The sequence below is a fragment of the Chiloscyllium plagiosum genome, chromosome 38 (assembly GCF_004010195.1).
Source record: "Chiloscyllium plagiosum isolate BGI_BamShark_2017 chromosome 38, ASM401019v2, whole genome shotgun sequence".
Lineage (NCBI taxonomy): Eukaryota > Metazoa > Chordata > Chondrichthyes > Orectolobiformes > Hemiscylliidae > Chiloscyllium > Chiloscyllium plagiosum.
This window is the reverse complement of record NC_057747.1, coordinates 16,106,799-16,126,196: the sequence shown is the minus strand read 5'-3', so window position 1 is coordinate 16,126,196 and position 19,398 is coordinate 16,106,799. Positions and strand designations below refer to the sequence as shown.

The 19,398-nt window shown below is 39.1% G+C and overlaps 1 protein-coding gene across 36 annotated transcripts in view; it reads left to right on the top strand.

Moving 5' to 3' along the window:
- Positions 1-19,398, top strand: part of kcnma1a (potassium large conductance calcium-activated channel, subfamily M, alpha member 1a) — an 847,042-nt gene that overhangs the window by 710,162 nt on the left and 117,482 nt on the right. For 23 of the 36 annotated variants that reach the window (XM_043678974.1, XM_043678971.1, XM_043678973.1 and 20 more), the window contains 2 exons: positions 14,347-14,440; positions 18,062-18,185. In XM_043678974.1, the coding sequence (XP_043534909.1) occupies positions 14,347-14,440; positions 18,062-18,185 (218 nt within the window). Of the gene's footprint in view, positions 1-6,115; positions 6,149-14,346; positions 14,441-18,061; positions 18,186-19,398 lie in introns of all 36 variants that reach the window. The other 13 variants (XM_043678944.1, XM_043678947.1, XM_043678946.1 and 10 more) reach the window with 1 other exon arrangement.

Here is a 19,398-nt window from a genome sequence, read left to right as displayed (position 1 = left end):
AATCATGCAAGGTGGTTATTTTATCATTTACCTGTTGACCAAGTGAATCAATGAGCTGTGTGGGCCAAGCAGGCCTTGCTCTGACTGCTGGTTGTTTTGGGATTTCAGTCAGAGTGGTGAATAAGATATGGAGATTACTCGTCCCCATGGGTTACAAAGAACAAAACACGTGTGGTCCCTGGACAAGATGACTATTCACCAAGCACCTTTTCATACTGGGACGTGGAAAGGACTCCATTTTGTGCCCATCTCTAGTTGCCCTGTAATGGTTGTACTAGGATGCCCAATAACAGTTTGAATTGCTTGCCGTAACATTTCAGAGAGCAGTCCAAGTATGTAATGTATGGATCTAGTAGGCCAGAGGACTTTCCTTTCTTCAATCTGCTAATAGTGAAACCTATCACTGATTTCGGGCTTTGCTGTATAATTTGCCTGAAATAATGTGGAATACACACCATATGTAATACACTCAGTTTATTTTCTCATTTGCTGCAGTGTCTAACCAGTGGTCCTTAAAATGATGACTGGGGTCCACTGATGAAAAAGCAAGTTGACTTTTTAAAAAATTGTTCTTGAGCAGAGCCAAGAGGAACAAGAGTACGTTAGGCTTTGCCATCCCTCCTCCAGAACATACATGCAGGCTCTCGCTGTCTGAATCAGATAATTTGAGAAACTCTTTGATTGATGAAGCCTAAATAAGATCTATAATTCACTGGTATTATGGAAGGGGAACCCAATTTGGTGTGATTCTTGGGCCTTTGTTTTCAGACACCCACTTGCTCGTGGCCTCTTACCATAAGACACAAGATGCATAATGTTATGTATCTACCAATTTACTAAGAATTTAGTATAATAAAGGTACAGTTGCCATACTCCTATAGGACTATAAGACTGCTCACTAGTTAGACAGAGACGACTGGTGGTGGTTTAACCTGAGGGTCACCATACCTCAGATGAGGGGAGAGGTTGAGAAGGCAAGTCTTTCATGGTAATGTCAGCTAGTCTGAGAATTGAACCCATGCTGTTGGCATTACCCTGTATCACAAACTAGCCATCAGCTGACTGACCTAACTGACCCCTTCAAAATAACTGTTACCCATGCAAGACTTTGAAACATTTTTAACAGGTGATCATTTTTGTTGTGGGTGTATGTGGGGCAAGGATGAGAGAATGTCTTGAGTCTTTATGCTCATCATATTGAAGGATGCCAGCACTGAAGATGCGTACAACAGTTATGCACAGTATTACTTGTCCAGTCACTAGGTGGAAAAAGCTGAGGAATAAACTATTCAATGAATTGTAAGTCACCTTTGAAAATAGTCTACAGTTATCCATCACAGCATCCCCTTAAATGAGAAGAAGATGCTGGAGACATGAAATAGAAACAGTAAGTGCTGGAGAAACTTAGCAGGTCTAGCAGCATCTGTATAGAGAGAGACACACACACACAGTTATTGTTTTGAGTCCAGTGTGACTCTCTTTCTCTTGTAGATGCTGCTAGACCTGCTAAGTTTCTCCAGCACTTGCTGTTTTATTCCTTAAATGAGCTTTGTCTGATCTAGAAGTCCATTCCAAAATTTGTTTTTTCCCTAACTTGAACCTATCCAATCTCATACTGTCATGGTGCAGTTGGAAGCTTTTTTTTTCAAATTTTCTTTTTTTTGTAATACTTCGTATCTGGAAGATTCCCTTCCATTCATTTCAAGACTAAAAGACCAATTCTAAAAAAAATCCTCCTCCATAACTAATCAGAAGATCATCCACTTGTCCATTTTAATACTGCTGTCAGCCATGATGGGTATGGTTGCCAACTGGTACCTACATTATCGTCAATTTTCATAGCTGTGGGTCGACACAAAGAGAATTTGGTTGAGGTTGTCAAAAATAATTTCACAAAGACCCTTTACAAGTATCGGGGGAGGAATCTTTTACTCCAGCAGCCTAGGTCAGGCTAGATTATTTGACTCAAAATTGGAAGGCCACTTTGTTATTTAATTGTTCAACATAGTTTGCAACCTTCACAGTTCCACAGTAATCTCTTAATGACACTGACATTTGGATGACATAATATAATGATACTGTTATTTCAGCAGCACAACATTAACAAATCTTGTCCTCAAAGGAAAATAGATTAGTTTATTAGTAGATTAAAATTTATAATTGACTCACATTTCATTATTTTATGCCAGAATGAAAATGAGGGGAGGCTACAAGGAAATGGATGAGCGGGAGCATTGTCACACAGAACAGTCTTTCTATCTTTTAGCAACAGTAATTCCTATTGGAATGATTGATGTAATTTTGCATTAGTACGAGCTAAAGGTGCATTCATCAACACAATTATGCCTTTGAACTCTGAGTAAGTTAAACTGTAGAATTGTTATTTGCCCATAGAGAGTAACTCATTATTTTGTCAAGCATGCAAAATATTTGGCAGGTGGAAGAATATATGATATTGCAAAGACACAAATATATCTACATGTTAGCACATATCAACAGGATACAGGAATAACAATAGTGTCAGCTACAGAATCCATGCCTTGATCCCTGATTATCTCTCAGTAAAGCTTTTAAAGCAGCATTGTCTGATCCTCTGAAAATTCTGACTAGTCGCAGATGTGGTTATAGCAACATAGTTTCATCAGCATGATGTTAGTAGAAGACACCTTGTATAGTTCACATAATACAGGTGAATCTACTGTGTATGTTTACTTAAACATCTACTGACATTGAGCAATCAAGGATGTAAGTATCACGTTTTGCTTTCTGTCCAACCATTTTACCAATAAGTATGTAAAAAGATTAGAGTTGACATGCATATGCTGCACAAATATGTGCAACCTATACTCCATTGTCTTGTATTTATTACATTTGGGGGCCCAATATGACCTACAGAAAAATCTTATTGGATTTGAGGGAAATGAATGGTGTAGCAGCTCTGCTCATTGTTGAAAAATGTGGTGCCGGAAAAGCACCGCTGATCAGGTAGCATTCGAGGAGTAGGCGAGTCGATGTTTCGAGCATAAACTCTTCATCAGGAATAACATCGACTCTCCTGCTCTTCGGATGCTGCCTGACTAGCTGTACTTTTCGAGCACCACACTTTTTGACTCTGATTTCCAGCATCTGCTCAATTTCTCTTTGCTCGTTTGGTCAGTTTGTTCCATTTTATAATTATTCCAAAAAGTCAGCTTCAAATGCTAGTTTTTCTCATGAAGGAATGTTGGATTGGTTTGCGTGCCTATGCCTTCATATTATGCACATACCTAAGTATCAGGACAAAAGACTGCATTTCGAAATTGATTGTGACCTGTTAGAATAGGTCATATTAGAAGAGAATTGCAACAAGTCATTCTTATACAAAAATCAAAAAGTGCTGGAAATGTTCAGCAGGTCAAGCAGCATTGTGGAAAGAAAAAGAGAGTTAATATTTCAGGGTCTGAGACCTTTCATTATACTTGAGAGAAGTTAGAAATATAATATGTTTTGAGTAAGAGGTCGATCATTCTCTTTTGGTTCTGGAAGACCAACTGTTATGTCACAAAATCTCTTCTCTCATAGACCTTCTTTCTGTCCTTGTCCCAAAACCAGTTCAATTTCTAACTTTTCCCAGTGCTAATGAAAGGTCAAGACCTAAAACCTTTTCATTCCATTTCTCTATCCACAGATGTTGCTGGTCTGCTGAGTATATCTTGCACTTCCCTGTTTTTATTTCAATTTGCAGTATCCACAGTATTCTGCTCTTCATTTTTCCAGAAGTAGGTTGAAGTAGCTTGCTGAGTATTAAGGTTTTGGACAGACAGGCTTTTTGTCTTTAATTAGATGAATAGATGAGGTCTCTTTGCCCAAGTGTTTTTTTTGTTGTCTGTGCTTATCTTGTGATTTGTTTATTTTTAGGATGTGTGTGACTTTTCTGAGGCCGCATTTATTTCCTATTCTGTAGTTGCGCTGAGCTCGTCTTTACAATATTGGTGTTTAGTAGGGAATTTAATTTCCAAGTGAAAATGGAACGTTACTCAGAGGGGAACCTTGAATGAGTTTGTGTGCACCTATTTGTGTGTAACAATGCAAGTTCAAAGTGTTGGCACTCTTTGTTAAGTCCATATGATATGACGTATCAATATAGTTAAACAGCAGGAAGCGGTGTCTTTTTCTTTCTATGTGCTGCAAAACTATTCTTAGTGCCATTTTAAAGGGGACATTGCATCAAAATGGCATTGTGTCGGCTAACTGGAAGAGAGACTGGAGCTTTAAGAAAATCATGAGGGGTATATAAAGACTGAATAGCTAGGGTAAGGGAGTCCAAAACCAAAGGGCCTAGGTTTAAGGTGAGAGGGAAAAATTTGAAAAAGATCTGAGGGACAACGTTTTCACTCCGAGGGTGAAGCGAGTATGGATTGAGCTGCCAGAGGAGTGGTGGAGTTACAACATTTAAATGGCATCTGGACAGGTACATGAATACAAAGGGGTCAGAGGGATATGAGCCAAATGCTGACAAATGGGACTAGGTCAGTTTAGGATATCTGGTCAGCATGGACGAGTTGGACTGAAGGGTCTGTTTCTGTGCTGTATAACTCTATGACTCTAAGAGAGGTCAAGAATTTCTAATACTAAAGCCATTTGTTAGCATGGACTTGTTACTATAGTGTTTTTTATTAGGTCACTGAAAACTAAACAGCGAGTGGCTTGTTGTGATGCGGACAGGCTGGAAATGATGCTGTCTGCATCTTCTGCTGTGAATTCAGTGGAGGGTTTATACGTGGTGACATGGAAATTATGTTTGCATTTTCATTTTCTGAGTGCTGCTGGTTGTCATGAAACTCACCCTGACAGTTTCTTACCACCAGGCAGCAGATTCCTCTCAACATTTTTTGTGCAAGACAGATGCTCGGCAGTTATTTTTCAGAGCCCTTTCGCTCCAGACTATTCCAAGCGACAGATGCCAGGACAAGAACTGTTTCCTGGGAACATTTCTGTCAGAGTCCTGCCTTCAGTCCAAAGAGTGACCTTTTGTGAATAAAACAAAACCTTTTACGGAGAAGCCCCAAACTTCATCCAGAGCAGGCTCAAAGCGAATTTCACCTTCTGTTCTCTTCCCTCAAGTCAGCCTGCATTACAAGCAAAGTTCCACCCAGGCTATCTTGATGCAGACATCAATTGCCCATGTCAGCACTGAATTCAGTAATTTTAGTGAGGCAGTTCTTCTGCTAACATAATCTCCAAAGTTGAATCCCAGACAGAAAGCAAAAGTTACTTAGATTGGCAAGGAAATCTGGTCAGAAATAACTGTTCGAGTATGTCACTGTTTTGTAAACAGTTACGTTCTCTCTCTACTTCCTCAGTTCAGCACAGCTGTCCTGCATCATTAAGTTTCTGAAGTATAATTGGCATCAAACTAATTTTTCATCAGAATTCTTTTGTGGCTGATCTTTCAAAATATGCCCTGACGCTTCACTATTGGAGTTTTCCCCTATGCTAAAAAATATAGTTTCCTTTTCTTCTCAGCCCTTTGCTTGCTCGACATTTCCACTTCCAATAAACTTTCCCAGCATGCTTTCTGGTTCAGTTTGTAGGTGACAGGAACGCCTAGGTGAAATTGTACACTTTGATTTGACTTCAGAAGGTGACTTGTCACCCACCTGTCAGTATATGACCTGTCCCTCCTGTCGGGTATTAATGTTTTGTGGGGCAAGGAATAGGAAGTGGAAATGCGTGCCAACCTTTGTAACAAGCTTAGCAGAGATGGGCATCACCATGGCATCTCTCCTCGGTGGTATAGATACAAGTTAAAAAAATGTTTGTAATGGCTTAAAGACCTCTGATGGTCACCACGAGACATGCAACATGTGTTGTTTTTAGGATATCTTTGATGTGTTGTTGAATATATTGATGGAAATGTCACCAAATATACATTGGTGATCACTTGATATATAAGTAACTCATATATAGAGGCAAACACTAGAACACTGGGCAGAGTGCATTATCAGTACCAATTTTTTAAAATTTAAGGTCCCTTGTATTGATTTTACTTCTATGCTTCCATTGACCTTTCATGAAACATAATTCTTCTTTCCTGCATTTTTTTAACCTGTCATTTTCTTTGCATTGTCTTCAGCTAAATATGGCTATAACGGATATATCAGCTCAAGTAAGTCATTGGTTTGTCAACAATTAGTTTATCCCTTTGCCTTTTGTCTGTTTGATTTTTTTTACCCCAATGTTCTTCCCTTAACCCACTTGCTTTTCCTCCCTATGGTTTGTTTCCATTTCGTTAGATTTATTCCTCTAGTTGAAGTGCAGTGATTACCTATTTAATTGGCTTTTTTGTAACCCGTTTGTAAATTAGACTTCAGTGATATCAGAACCAGCCATAATCAAGATTTGTTCAGTTGAAATGGCTGATATTGATCGTTGGGATCTTAAGCCATTTCATATATATCACTGGCTTGTGCTTGAGTCAACACAAATAAGGTCAAATATCTGGACTCTTTAGCTGAAGCATTGGCTTTTAAATTAGATTGTTTTTGTCTCTCCATTTCTTTAAGGTGTTGATTCCTAACACAGTATGGTTACACAGGTGCTGGTCTGGTGTTATATTTTAGTGTTTATTATTTGTGTACAAGTCTTGACAGGGAGTGTGAACGTGCAAGTGGGAAACAATCATAGAAATGTTTCAGCTCAACATTTAAACTCATGGGAATGACTGAATAGCAAGCAACAGTGGGAACCGAATTTGTGCCTCTCTAAAATAGAGAGGCTGGACTGATCTGCATTCAGTTAACACGACACAGACTGGGGATCAGACCCAGCACCTTCTTGGTTATTACGATTCAGCTACTTCCTGAATATTGTAATGAGACATTGGGGAGGTTGGAGGGGGGGAAACTGTAAGTGAAATATTGAGAGGGAGAGTCTCTATATCAGCAGCTCCGTTCTGCCAAATCTTCATGTGCAGATGCGAGCACCGTCAGCAAAGCTCTGGCTCTTTTGAGCTGCTGCTTGTGGCAAGTCTTCAAGTGCTGTTCTGCCCATTGATCAAAAATAATTGCTGGACGTATTTGAAATGCCTGCTGAGCCATCCTCTGTCACATCCCCTACTCCATCCTGATTTCCAGTCTGCTCATTCTCCGAACATATTACACAATAAGCATAATCTTAAAGGTTCTAAAAATCATCTTTGAGTGAAGCTGGAATGGACTCCAGACAGTTACACAGGTTCCTGGGAGAAAGCCACAATCCTGCAGATGGGGCCAACGCTTTTAATGGTGTCATTAAAACCAAGGAGGACAGCATTCAGATGTTTCGGTGAACATTATCTGAACCCAAGTTTGGATTGCAGTCTTTATTCACTCCTTTCTGCTTTTTGTTTTAATTGCAGGTGCTTCTTTATTGCTACATTAAAAGCTCAGTGTGGTTTCTTACTGTCCAGTATTGTAGTGTGGGGACAACAATGTGGTAGTTGAATTAAAAAGTGCAGTGGCACAGACAATAGCACTATTGAATACCACTTAGCAGATTCAAATACTGTCTTTAATATACACTATCTATCATTTAGATAGTTTCATTCAGATTTCATGTCACTGTTTCAGGGATGAGTCATTAGTTAGGTACTGAAGAAATGGCCGTTGGGAGAAAACTGTTATTAAATAGTTAAATATTTTAGTCATTAGTTGTTAAAAGTAATCCATGTATTCTACTTCTTAGAATAGAAGTAAGCTTTTAAAGAATTGTAACTGATCACATGGAATTTTTGACCTTAGTAATAACATTGTGCACTGCTTCAGTGTGTCAAATGCAACTATGATTATCATACATTGTAGTTGTTTTTCTTTCCTTTAAAATTAAATTAACACAATAGATGGTGAGTGTGGCAGGCAATGCAGACTATTAAATGAATGTAATAAACAGCAGGTGGTGCTACTACTTAAGGAATGAAGTAACAGAGACCCCTGCATTTATATATTATATACACATACACACACACAAACACACACCTTCTTTGGCATTAAAGTAAATAGGGTATTTATTTCCTCACCTCCTACTGATTCTCCACAAGTGACTACAAGCAAATTCTATGTCATTTGATCCTAAATAGAGTAATAAAGGTTTCAATATGTTCCTCTAATACCAACCTAAAATTCTTCCATGTTAAAATTGCTAACCCTCTAAAATTTGATAAAAGCTATATAACTGAGAGATGGTGGGCTGATTTGAATGGGACATCAGGGTGTGGCCTGTTCTATTTTTTTATAGCTATCCCATATGTAGAAATGTAGCTGTTCATCTACAGCTTCTACATAGCCCAGCATTTGACTGACGGTAGCTGACCATATTCAGAGGGACATTCTGTAGCAATGTTTTACATCTTTCCCTTTGCCAGTGATGTGACAAAGACCTTTAAATTCAAAAATCGGGCAAAATGGGAAATATATATAACAAGGCTGAAGAAACATTGTTGCTGATGAAAATATGAATATTTCCCGATTTGTTATCTTTCCAATTGCTAACCAGTCAATGCATTGCTGAGAAAAAAAAATGCATGGCAAGCTCGTCATTTGCCTCACCGTGCGTAAATAGACAGCAGCCGTCTGGATCATTCTGGATCCTCAGTGAAACTGCCACCCTGCGAATTCTCAAACTAATGCTGTATATGTTTGACAACATGCAGATGAATCCAGGAGTTATCGGTGCGGGGGTTTAAATCTAAGCAGCAGCTGACGTTAGAATCAACCTCCACGGATTGCTCTAAGCTAGTTTGGATATTTTGCTGCTGTTGTCCAAAGATTTCAGGAACTGTCCTCATTAATGTGGAAGAGCAATATTTTCAAAAGTGCCATTGGCTTATACTAAAAGTGAAATGAGCACAATAAGTGATTCTATCATTTTTTTGATGCCTGATAATCAGTTGAATAAGATTTATAATAATGACTCGATGAAATGAATTAACCCAATTAATTATTCAGTAACAATGGAAAATATTACACTTCCTGGCATTTAGATGCTTGGTACAAAACTCGACTTGGATCCATTTGATCGGGGTTTCCTGAGTACTGAACGTTTTATGAATCAAAATTGCATAGTCATTGGGAAATGATAAATATTGCAGTATAATTTTTAGCAAGTCATTCACAAGGATTGCACATCATTAAATTTGGCAAAACATACTTGCTATAAATAGTTATTTGTATTATTGTCAATCTCCGAATAATTTCTCCAAGTATTACATTCACCCAAATAATTTGCTATTGTTCACATAGCAATATTTATTACAATTACTGTGCACACTAATGAAGCATGGATGAATCTCACATTATTTCCACTCAAGCCCTGTTGTTATACTGCCAGAGAATGCTGGAAAAGCTCCTTATGAATTGGCATCACCCGTACTGTAATTGTTGTTCAGCATTTATTAATTTTAGCTAAAATTGTTTGATGGATGGACACATTTTCTTTCCAAAAGATGCTTTTGTTCAGTATTTCCAATGCCATCAGCCTTTTGTGTGCAATGGGAGATGGGATGGAGTGGGGTTTGGGACTTCAGAAAGCACTTTGTGACTAAAATCTCAGCTTGCGTGTTTGATCCATATGCAGTGACGCCAAGTATTAAAGGAGAGCAGGAAGGTAGTAAAATTTTCCATGGAGTTTTCCCCACTGTGATCGTTGCATTCCATTGCTGTCTTATAGAAATTGAGTCTGTGGTGATGAGTATATGACCTTGTAGTAATGAGAAAAAGTACAGGCAGCAGCATGCGACTCGGTACTGGTTAGTACTTTCAAGGTATACTGAGAGGACTGGATAGAGTGGACATGGAGATGTTTCCAACAGTAGGAGAGACTAGGACCCAAGGTCCCAGTCTCAGAATAAAGGGATGATCCTTTAGAACTGAAATAAGGATTAATTTCTGCAGCTAGAGGGTGGCGAATCTGTGGGACTCATTGCTGCTAAAGGCTAATGGGACCAAGGGTTACGGGGAGAAGGCGGGAGAAAGGGGTTGAGAAACATACCAGCCATGATCGAATGGTAGAGCAGATTTGAAGGACTGAATGGCCCAATTCTGCTTCTATATCTTATGTTCTAAGAAGGGGGCCCACTATTGGTAGGATACTGTTGCTAAATGTAATTCCAACTAGCAAACTAGTGGATAAAGCTTTGCAACCCAGAGGCATTGTGATTAGGTTCGTTTGCAATGGAAAGTTTTGGTGCTGCTTTGTTGCCTATTCTGCAGTAACAAGAATGTTAGTTCTTTAGTATTAAGAATGCAGTGATGGGAGTTGAAGTTAATGAGAAACATTTGCACTCATGAATAATGAAGAAAGGAGTCTGATTTCCTGGTACCAACAACACATTTTAGTCTTCAGTTACTGTTATCACATCTGATGGAAAAAGGCCTGCATCTTGGCTTTTTCCAAATACTGTGTTCCTTACCTTAGCGGTGCCATGTTGCAAGTGGTGAAAATGGAGGCCAGGCAATTTCCAAACATATAGCAGGTTTACAGAAATAAAACAGACAAGTCCTGAAATGTCCAGGTGCTTTGTGATGTCCCTTAGTATAGGCATCCAGATCACCCACTCATAAGACCCATGAAGAACCCATCCTCTTGAAACTGAAAAAATTGCAAACAATTGGAGAATATCAAAGTAGTGAGAGAAGGAGGAAATTCATCTATTTCCTTTTTAACTCTTTCTTCTGCCCTGAAGTGTTATCACACACAACGGAGCAACTTGCCCACCACCAAATCACCATAATTAATTTTATGTGTTTTTTTCAAAAGTAGTAACCACCATCAGTAATCACCCATGTAGCAAGTTAAATTTGTACAAGCAAAGCCCATTATGGACAATGCAACTTGTCAAAAGTGAAAGGGAAGTAGGGAAAGCGGGGAGGGACTAAATCAAATGGACTTCCATGTAAGCATTTAATAGCTAATTATCATCACATAATTGGAGAAATCTGCCCTTTGGATAGTCTCTGGTTTGACACCATTCAAGTCCTTAGAATACATCATCTTGTTCAGGTTGTTAGAAGATTATGTAAGGAGCAGCTTATAAGTTGTTGCTATCAACTCAGTTGTAAGCACTAAAACCCTGAAACACAATCCTAATGTTGCAAGTGTGTTGTTACCTATGCAATCTGTACTCATGCAAATTGTTTCTGACTGTCTTACCAGCATCCCAGATGTTGAACTACAAGTACTATTGCATTGTACAGCTGGTTAGACTGTTTCCTCATTGGAGATGATACACTCTGCTTTCCTATTGGCTTCAATAGACAGCCTAAACTTGCCAGTGAATTTTGTGTAATTACTTTCTCCTTGGGATAAGGGAAATGAAGTTGTAAAATATTACCAAAAATAACTTCTGACAAGGCAGATGCTTAGTTGCAATTTGTTTGTAATTTGCCATCTCTTTCATACTTGTCAGTAAAGAATGAAGCTAAAGCAATTTTATTAAAGCCATTTAAAGCCCACTGTTGTCCAGGTCACATGGTTTCGCTGAATTCTGCACCTGTTACAAAGAGACTGAACCCTTGCTGCTTGTTAACAGCCACAAAGGAGGTCTTTACTTGCTCAGCGACCCTTCACTCAGCCATCTATGTCTGCTGAAAACAAGGGAACAGGGGAGTGTTGTCCAGTGTAAGTTAAACGGGGCACTAAGCTCGCTCATGAAATACAGATACCAGTCCATCCACTGTGCTTTCAGTGACCTCCATAGGTGCCCTTGGTCACATTCCGCAGCCAATGTTGACAGCTGTGCATGACAGCGTAGTTTGGGGTGCCTTTTTTCCCTCCCTTTTCAAACAGTACTTAAAAGAAACACACACACACAGTCAGCAAATCTGGCAAGTGGTGACAGGAGTGCGGTCCACCCAGAAGTGATCCTTTTATTGTCTGATCTGAATTGAGGCTCCATTTCATAGCAGCCTTTAAACGAATCCAAAATAATACAATTAACTTCCAAATGCAAGAGTACACATACACACACAATAAGAACGCTTAATAAAAACAGCCATTTCCAGGGTTCGAGAGTTTAAAGCTGCCTGTGTTTTGATGTGTTGGTAGACTGCGATTTGTTTAGAGCGAGTACAATACGTTGAAATTACTTAAGTTAGAAAGGAGCAAAATTATTTTAACTCACAATCAAAATAGAATTCACAAATCTGGAATGGACTTTGGATGGACTTCCTAAATTCATTATCAATGTCTTTTTTCCAATATGTCATGCAAAATCATCCATAGCTGTACACTATAACAGTGAAGATCCAGTAACTGTTCCATTTGGTATACATTCACTATTATATGCATCATTGTTTATGGATTCACACAAGTGGATGAAGCCTACCTAGATTTTTCAGAACCCACCTGTTTATGCTGATTTAATGTTAAAGAAATGAACATTCAAATAAGAAGTAAAATTGCATTGCAAATGAGGAATGAAAATACCATGTGATTTCATAGTAATATATTACAACTTTAAAAGTAAAGAATGTGCTTTTCCAGATTTTGTGGATCACTATCTGGGGGACTGTGTCATCTTATCGCTTGCCAGTAATAACAGTTTGAAGTTTGACTAAACATGTTCCAGAAAATGTTTGAAAATTCCTGAGCCAAAACCCTGCTCTTTAACGTTTCAAACCAGCCAATATCTCAGTCTAACCTGATTTAACAGCCCATGAATTATTTTCTTTCCAACTAACACTGTCGTCACTGCTGAGCCCTCCAGAACACTTGGCAAGGATTTATTTTTAAGAAGCATATTATACTAGAATCTAATCTCTTGCTAATTGCGTTCTAGACATTGTTGTCGAATGTTAGTTGATCTATTCGTCATAGTCTGACAGCCGCAGTGAAATCGAGATCTCCCACAGATTCTGGCAGCCTTTTTCATTGTGTCAAAAATATTGGAGCATTTGCAATATCTCAATTTATTCCAATGTGATCTTTAGAGGAAATTATGTTCTTTTGTTGTTGCTGCCGTCATTGGCCTCAGTATTGAAGGTCAGGGGAGTATTCCTATGATGGGTTTTATTTGTGCTCGTGCTGAAAATATGCAGTGATCCAGTGAAGGGTCAATGGTATGTAGTAAATGGGAAGGCAGAAATGGGGAGCCCCAGAACTGTAGTGTTAGCTGTGGTTTCCCACAACACCTGATTTCCTGTGCTCTGTGACTCTAATCATTGGAAATGACCTCTTCTCCTTGCCCTACCTTTTCATTTCTTTTCCCATACCTTCGATCCAACCGCCCTTTACTGACCTGTCATTCTATAAGATTCCTCATTAGTAGCTGGTTTCCATTGACTGTCGATAATTCTAGTTATAGTGCATGAATCACTGAATTCACACCATAGTCCCATTTTTCCATAAAACATTAGTTCTTACCTGAACAAAACTAAAATTGCAGCTTGTTGGGAGCACAACAACACTTTAACTGTACCTGCTTCAAAGACTCCAATTGAATTCCAGAATTCAATGAATATTTAAATAAGGTATCAAATAATGTTAGAGTGACTGAAAATATGCTATTTGCCTAAATGCCTTTAAAACCCCTGGAACAGAATGACAGGCAAGATAGATAAAGGTACACTGTTGTGTGGGTTTTAACATTTTCACAGCATTCACAGACTGTTTAAGTGGACTAACAGAATTAATGGTGCTTCCATAATGGATTAAATACTTCAGTTAAACTTTGTCTACCTTTTTTAACAGCCGTTGTTTGAAAGGCAAAGGCAGAGGAACATACCTTGCAGTATTTTCTCTCAGTCTGCATGCTTTGCCCAGTCCTGCAAGTGGTACATTTGTAGTTCCTTTGGTCACGCTGATTGAACACAGGAGCCCATTTGTGAAAACTGCACTCTTGGAATGACACCGTCTCTAACCCGAGTGGTTTGATTTATTTTTTAATAAATTACTTCAGCGCATTACATATATTGAATCTATTCATTATGTGGTTTACTTGTGTTTTTGGAGAGGTGAGGTGATGCCTTGCATTCCTAACCGCCCAAATTTAGACTATTTCCACTCTCAACTTTCCTTTTCTTTTTGTTTTTATGTGTATTACTTTAAATTTTACTTTAATTATCTGTTTTACTGTACTTACAGCTCCATAGTCTGAATATTACTGAATAATTCATAACCCCAGTTGTGATATTTAGGGTTTCTAACTCATCCTGATTAATGCTTTTTCCAAGCTATACTTTTATTCTTGAGTCTTGTTAGTTGCTTGTAGTGGGGACCTTTAACTTTCATAATGAGTCACTTTCTGTTTAATATACATTTTTAAATATTTCATTTTCATTTCACATCAGACTTAAAATGGCTCCTAATCTCCCATCTCCCATATGTTTGCAGTTCAAGATGAAAACCCATCAGCCCTGTCTCCCAAAAAGAAGCAGCGAAATGGAGGTATGCGAAATTCACCCAACAGTTCACCCAAACTGATGAGGTAAGATAGTTTAAAGAACTCTTGTGTCTAAAGAGAGAGAGAGAGCGAGAGAGAGAGAGAGAGGAGTGGGCGAGCAAGAGAGAAATGCTTAAAGGCTGAAGTATTTATTCTGTCAGCCTGTCAGCAGTTAATGATAGAGCTGAAAAAATTCTGTCATGAAAGAGGGTAGGAAAAGCTGTTAGAGAAAAAGCAGCCTTTAAAGTCTCAGCTGTCACCTCAACCTGTCCGCATGTACTTCTTAAACAGCAATGGCACTAATGACAGCAGTAACCAATCAGAGAGGCTCATACGGTTACTTTGCCTCAGGCTATTCACTGTTTGCGCAAAGCCCTTCGAGTCCTGTTTTCTGTACTTTAGGCCATATGTGAGATGTGGCGTCGCAATGAAAAATGAACCCAAATTTTTTACATTCCTTTTATCTTGTCTATTTACATTAATTTGGCATTAATTGATTTTGACTTAGAGGTAGGAAACAAAAGCTAATAATTGGTGGGGTAAGGTAGAAGGAGGGTTGTGATGGATACTGTGCTGCTCTTGTGTCAAGGATTAAAGTGCATGCAATGTTAGACAAGTAAACAGCTTCATCCACTTAGCATATAAAACAATATTACACAAGGATTGCTTCAGGTTTACAAAAACTCCAGACATTTCACAGATGAGCAGAGGGTCCCTGTTTACCATGTAAAATATGCATCAGCTCTTTTGATCTGTATGCAGTAATAATTCGAGAGAGCAAGTTCTGCTGTTCATGTATGCTTCAAAGCTGTGCCGAAGTTTTGCTGCTGTAGGGTACTCCTTTATATTAGTGGCCCTTGGGTAGCGAAATGACAGGTCGTCTATGCTTGGTGCGGCTTTTTCAACTCATAGCCCTTAGCAAAACATAGAATTACTGAACGCAGAGTCACCTAACCCTTCAGAAATCCTTTTCCTGCAGATATATTATACCTTAAATATTACATATTTTGAAATTACAAGATACGTTTTATAGGCAATATTAAGTACTGGTTTAAGTCAGCCTAAGGGGTGCTTATTGCACAAGGGTGAATAAGCTGGTATGTATCGTATCATATATGGTTTTTGCAGGCACACATGCCTCAAGGCCTTTGTAAATAAGTAATGATCAACAGTTTGGATGTGGGTTTTGAAAAGCATGCCTTTGTCAGTTTGCATGATGGGAACGGGAAATTTCAAAGAGCAGTCTGCTTTCATTGCCTGGTGGAGTGGGACTGAGCAAGAATAGTCATCCCCTGCTAGTGCTGTCTAGTCAGCATCACATTGGAATTGCTAAACGCAGCTTGAACACCAAGCACAAAACTGTTTGAGCCTTCAGTATAACAAGTTCTAACGAGTGCCAGTCTGACATTCTTTACATGAAATTAATACCATTCTGTTGGATTTCAGAGGGTCATTGGATACTTGCTTCTAATTGTAGTCACTGAATGCAGGGTCTATTAATCACAACGCATTTGTTCAAATCCATCAGAACAGAGCATTACGGTGTAACAAATGTCGTAGTTATTCCCTGTGAGTAGCAGCGTTCAACAAGAGTTTGCCAGTGACAGGCTGCAGTGAGTGACAGTTGGTGAAAGATAGCTATCTTGGTGGAGCTTTATTGCGCCAGTCAAGACAGTCAGCAAAGATTGAAGTGACAGAGGTCCATTGACTAAATCGTGAAACACACAGAGCATCATGAAATATTCAGCCATGGTGTAAAATCGCTAAATGGTTTTGCAGTTATTAGCACCTGCACTGACTGCATGCATCTAGGCGACGAACATTTTAATAGACAAATGTTTTGTCATGATGATTGTGAAGGACTGAGAGTGTGGAACGCAGAAAACGAGGGGGGAAATTAAATAAACATGTGAGGTTTCGAGCAGACATGACTGAAGTGCCAAGCGAGAAGCAATATTTTGTCGGATCTGCAGAAAATCTATCCCCAGTAACATTACTGGATGAGATTAAGGTTTTCCTTCTGGCTGTTGCTCGAGAGTCAGTTTGGTTAGTGTGCATGCATAGTACATTACCCACAATTTTTACTCGTCCCTGAACTGCATGGTTGGACGTGATGTTCCAAATGGGTTCTTGCTAGTTGCAAATTTGGCAGCACATCTTTGACTTGTTACAGGACACCACTTCCAGTGACATATTTATCAATAGGTGACAATTTTTAATAAGGTGTACTGATCAAAATAGGTTGAAAAAAATACAAAAATTAAATATAAAAAGAATTTGTAAAATGCTGTCTAAATGCATTCAAAGAAAGTCAATTTAAATCCTTGTTGAGCAACTTCACTCTTCCCTTCAGTTTTTAACCCATTGAGGTTCTGAGTTTAGTGTCACCCACATGCCTCTGGAAAGGTGCTTTCACCTGCTGTCTAATTAATTCTGTGTATTAAATGTTCTCAAATGTCTGCAGTGCCCACCTCAGACTGGGTTATTTGAAGCATCATTTTACATAGGGGAGTTATCAGCACTCAGCACCGCACTACATGAGGGGGCCTGCAGTACAAACAGTACATTACAAGCAACGATTTCAGGGTCGGGAAGCGGCACTCAGTGTGAGACTTTCCAGGTGAAAGGGTTAAACAGCCAGTTCTTTTGTGTCCAATGAATCTTTCATTTTCTTGAAGAGACTGAGTTGTTAGCGGCTTCTTTCACACAGCTAAATACGTATTCCATCATTTACTGATCATTATTGCACTGGAATTCTGATATTTACAAAACTTAGCAAATAATTGATGTTCCCCAAAAATAATGATTTATTTCTCAGAATTTATTCAGATTTTTTAGTGTCTGAGCAAGGTTGCTGTGTGCATTGAAAATTTTGGAAACATTTCTTAAATGCATCTTATGCAGGTTGAAGTAAAGATTTGCAGCAGGTGTAATTACCCTGTAAGTGATGGAATTTGAAGTAATGGGGATTCTGATAGAGTTTCAGCTCGGTCGGGATGAAAAGGAGTTTTTAAAGCTCTATTGCTGACTGTTCAAGATAGAGACTTGGGATGACAGCTGGTGGCGAATGATGGATGTGCAGAATGCAGTGAAATGTTAGAAGTGCAGGCTTTGATGGTCAGGTGGCAGCTGCTGAAGACCACTTTTATACTCAGTGTTCTTCAGAAGAAAAATCATCTGCTCGCAATGTAGATGTAAATTAATCAATCTGCTCCGAGCTGACATCCTCTGAAACTTTAATGGCTTCCAGTTTTCAAAAAAGCAAAATATGATGGGGGTAAAATTGCTAAAATATATCAAGTGTACCCTGTTAAAGCTTTTATTGCACAGAGAACAGCATCGGAAGTTGTATGCGGTAAAAGCCTGTAATTGGCTTTTCATCTTCATGCCACTCAGCCAGCATGAGGCTCTGTCTCTATCTATTTCACCTCATTGCAGCAGTTAATGTCTGCCTTTTGATCATTTTTTTGGAGGGAGTGCAAGGAAGGTGGGGGTGGGTTGGTGGCTGGAGTAAGTACAGCAGTAATGGGATTGCTTGTAAATGAAGTGACACGCATTCAAGCAAGTGCGTTCCTGGCCAGCAGTAACTTGTCAACTGGTCAAAGCAGATTGAGTGAGGTGTCAGGCTGACGGACAACTCTTGTCTTGATTCTCTTGTCTCTGCAGGCATGACCCCTTGTCAATTCCAGGAAATGATCAGATAGAGGAAATGGACGCCAGTGTGAAGAAATATGATTCCACTGGGATGTTTCACTGGTGTCCAGCTAAAGAAATGGAGAAGGTCATTCTGGTGGGTATCACAAGTGGGCTGTGACCTTGGATAGTGCAAGGTGACATGACTCTCCAATTACTTGTAATCGACATTTCATTTAGTGGAATCTGACAAGCATATATGCTGTGCTTTTCAGTATCTTGTAAGAGTAAAAGTGACATGTTATTTTACAAACTGCCATCAGCAGCTCTGAACCTCATTAAGATCCACTGTCTTCTGATCAAACCATTGTTTGCTGATTTTGACTGACTTAGCAGTATGACAAATCAGACTCTGCTTCAGCAGGAACCAGTCCATGTTTTTTGAATGAAGTTGACCACACTCAGTTTGAGACACTGAAATAATATGCATTGGCTATGGGTCATTCATTCCAATATTAATAGGGTTCAGCTAGTTAGACAGCTCCTAAAATATTTCACCCATATAACTACAATTAGAACTGTAAATTTGCTATTTAATTGCAATCAGATCAACAATCAAAGGTGGGTATTTTTGCATTTAAATGCCTGGTTGCCTATCAGCAGCCAGTCCTCAAACTGATGCTGCATTCATTGATTACATAAATGCCACTTCTCATTTGTAAAATCACTGTGCTGATTTGCAGAAATGTGGCAGTCCTGCTTTGAAATACATGCTAACCTGCTCAGTCTCTGCTGGAGATTTGATTTCTTCACAGAGACCAGCTTCAGAGCCTGTTTGACAGGCAGGCCTGATCCAGAGAAACAGCAATAGTCACAGGGTTGTAAGGTACCCAACGCACCAGGATTTGCAGTCACACTGGTTCCATGCTTTCGCCCCCTAGCATACCTGAGTGGGTTTGTTTAATCTTGGTTAGCCATGTGAAGTGGCACCTGTCTCAATGAATCCTCACGAATGGTGAAATCACAAGTGAGCACTGAGTGGCCTCACAAGTGGAGATATTTATTCTGTCTCATGGTCAGCCATACACACTTTATAACACTGATGTGTTCTCATCTGTAAGTAATGAATTCTTGCAGTTATGTTATCATTCTGTTCCATTACTCCTCTGTTCTGAGTGCTCCCTATAGCTTCCTCCCTGTTTTGGAATAGTGAAATGATTTCCTGAATAGGAAAAAGCCTAGAGAAGGCACTGTCTATCTCCACTTTATTGCCAATGTTTTAATTATTGTTTACTGAGACAGGTGCCACTTCACATGGCTAACCAAGATTAAACAAACCCACTCAGGTATGCTAGGGGGCGAATTTGTTA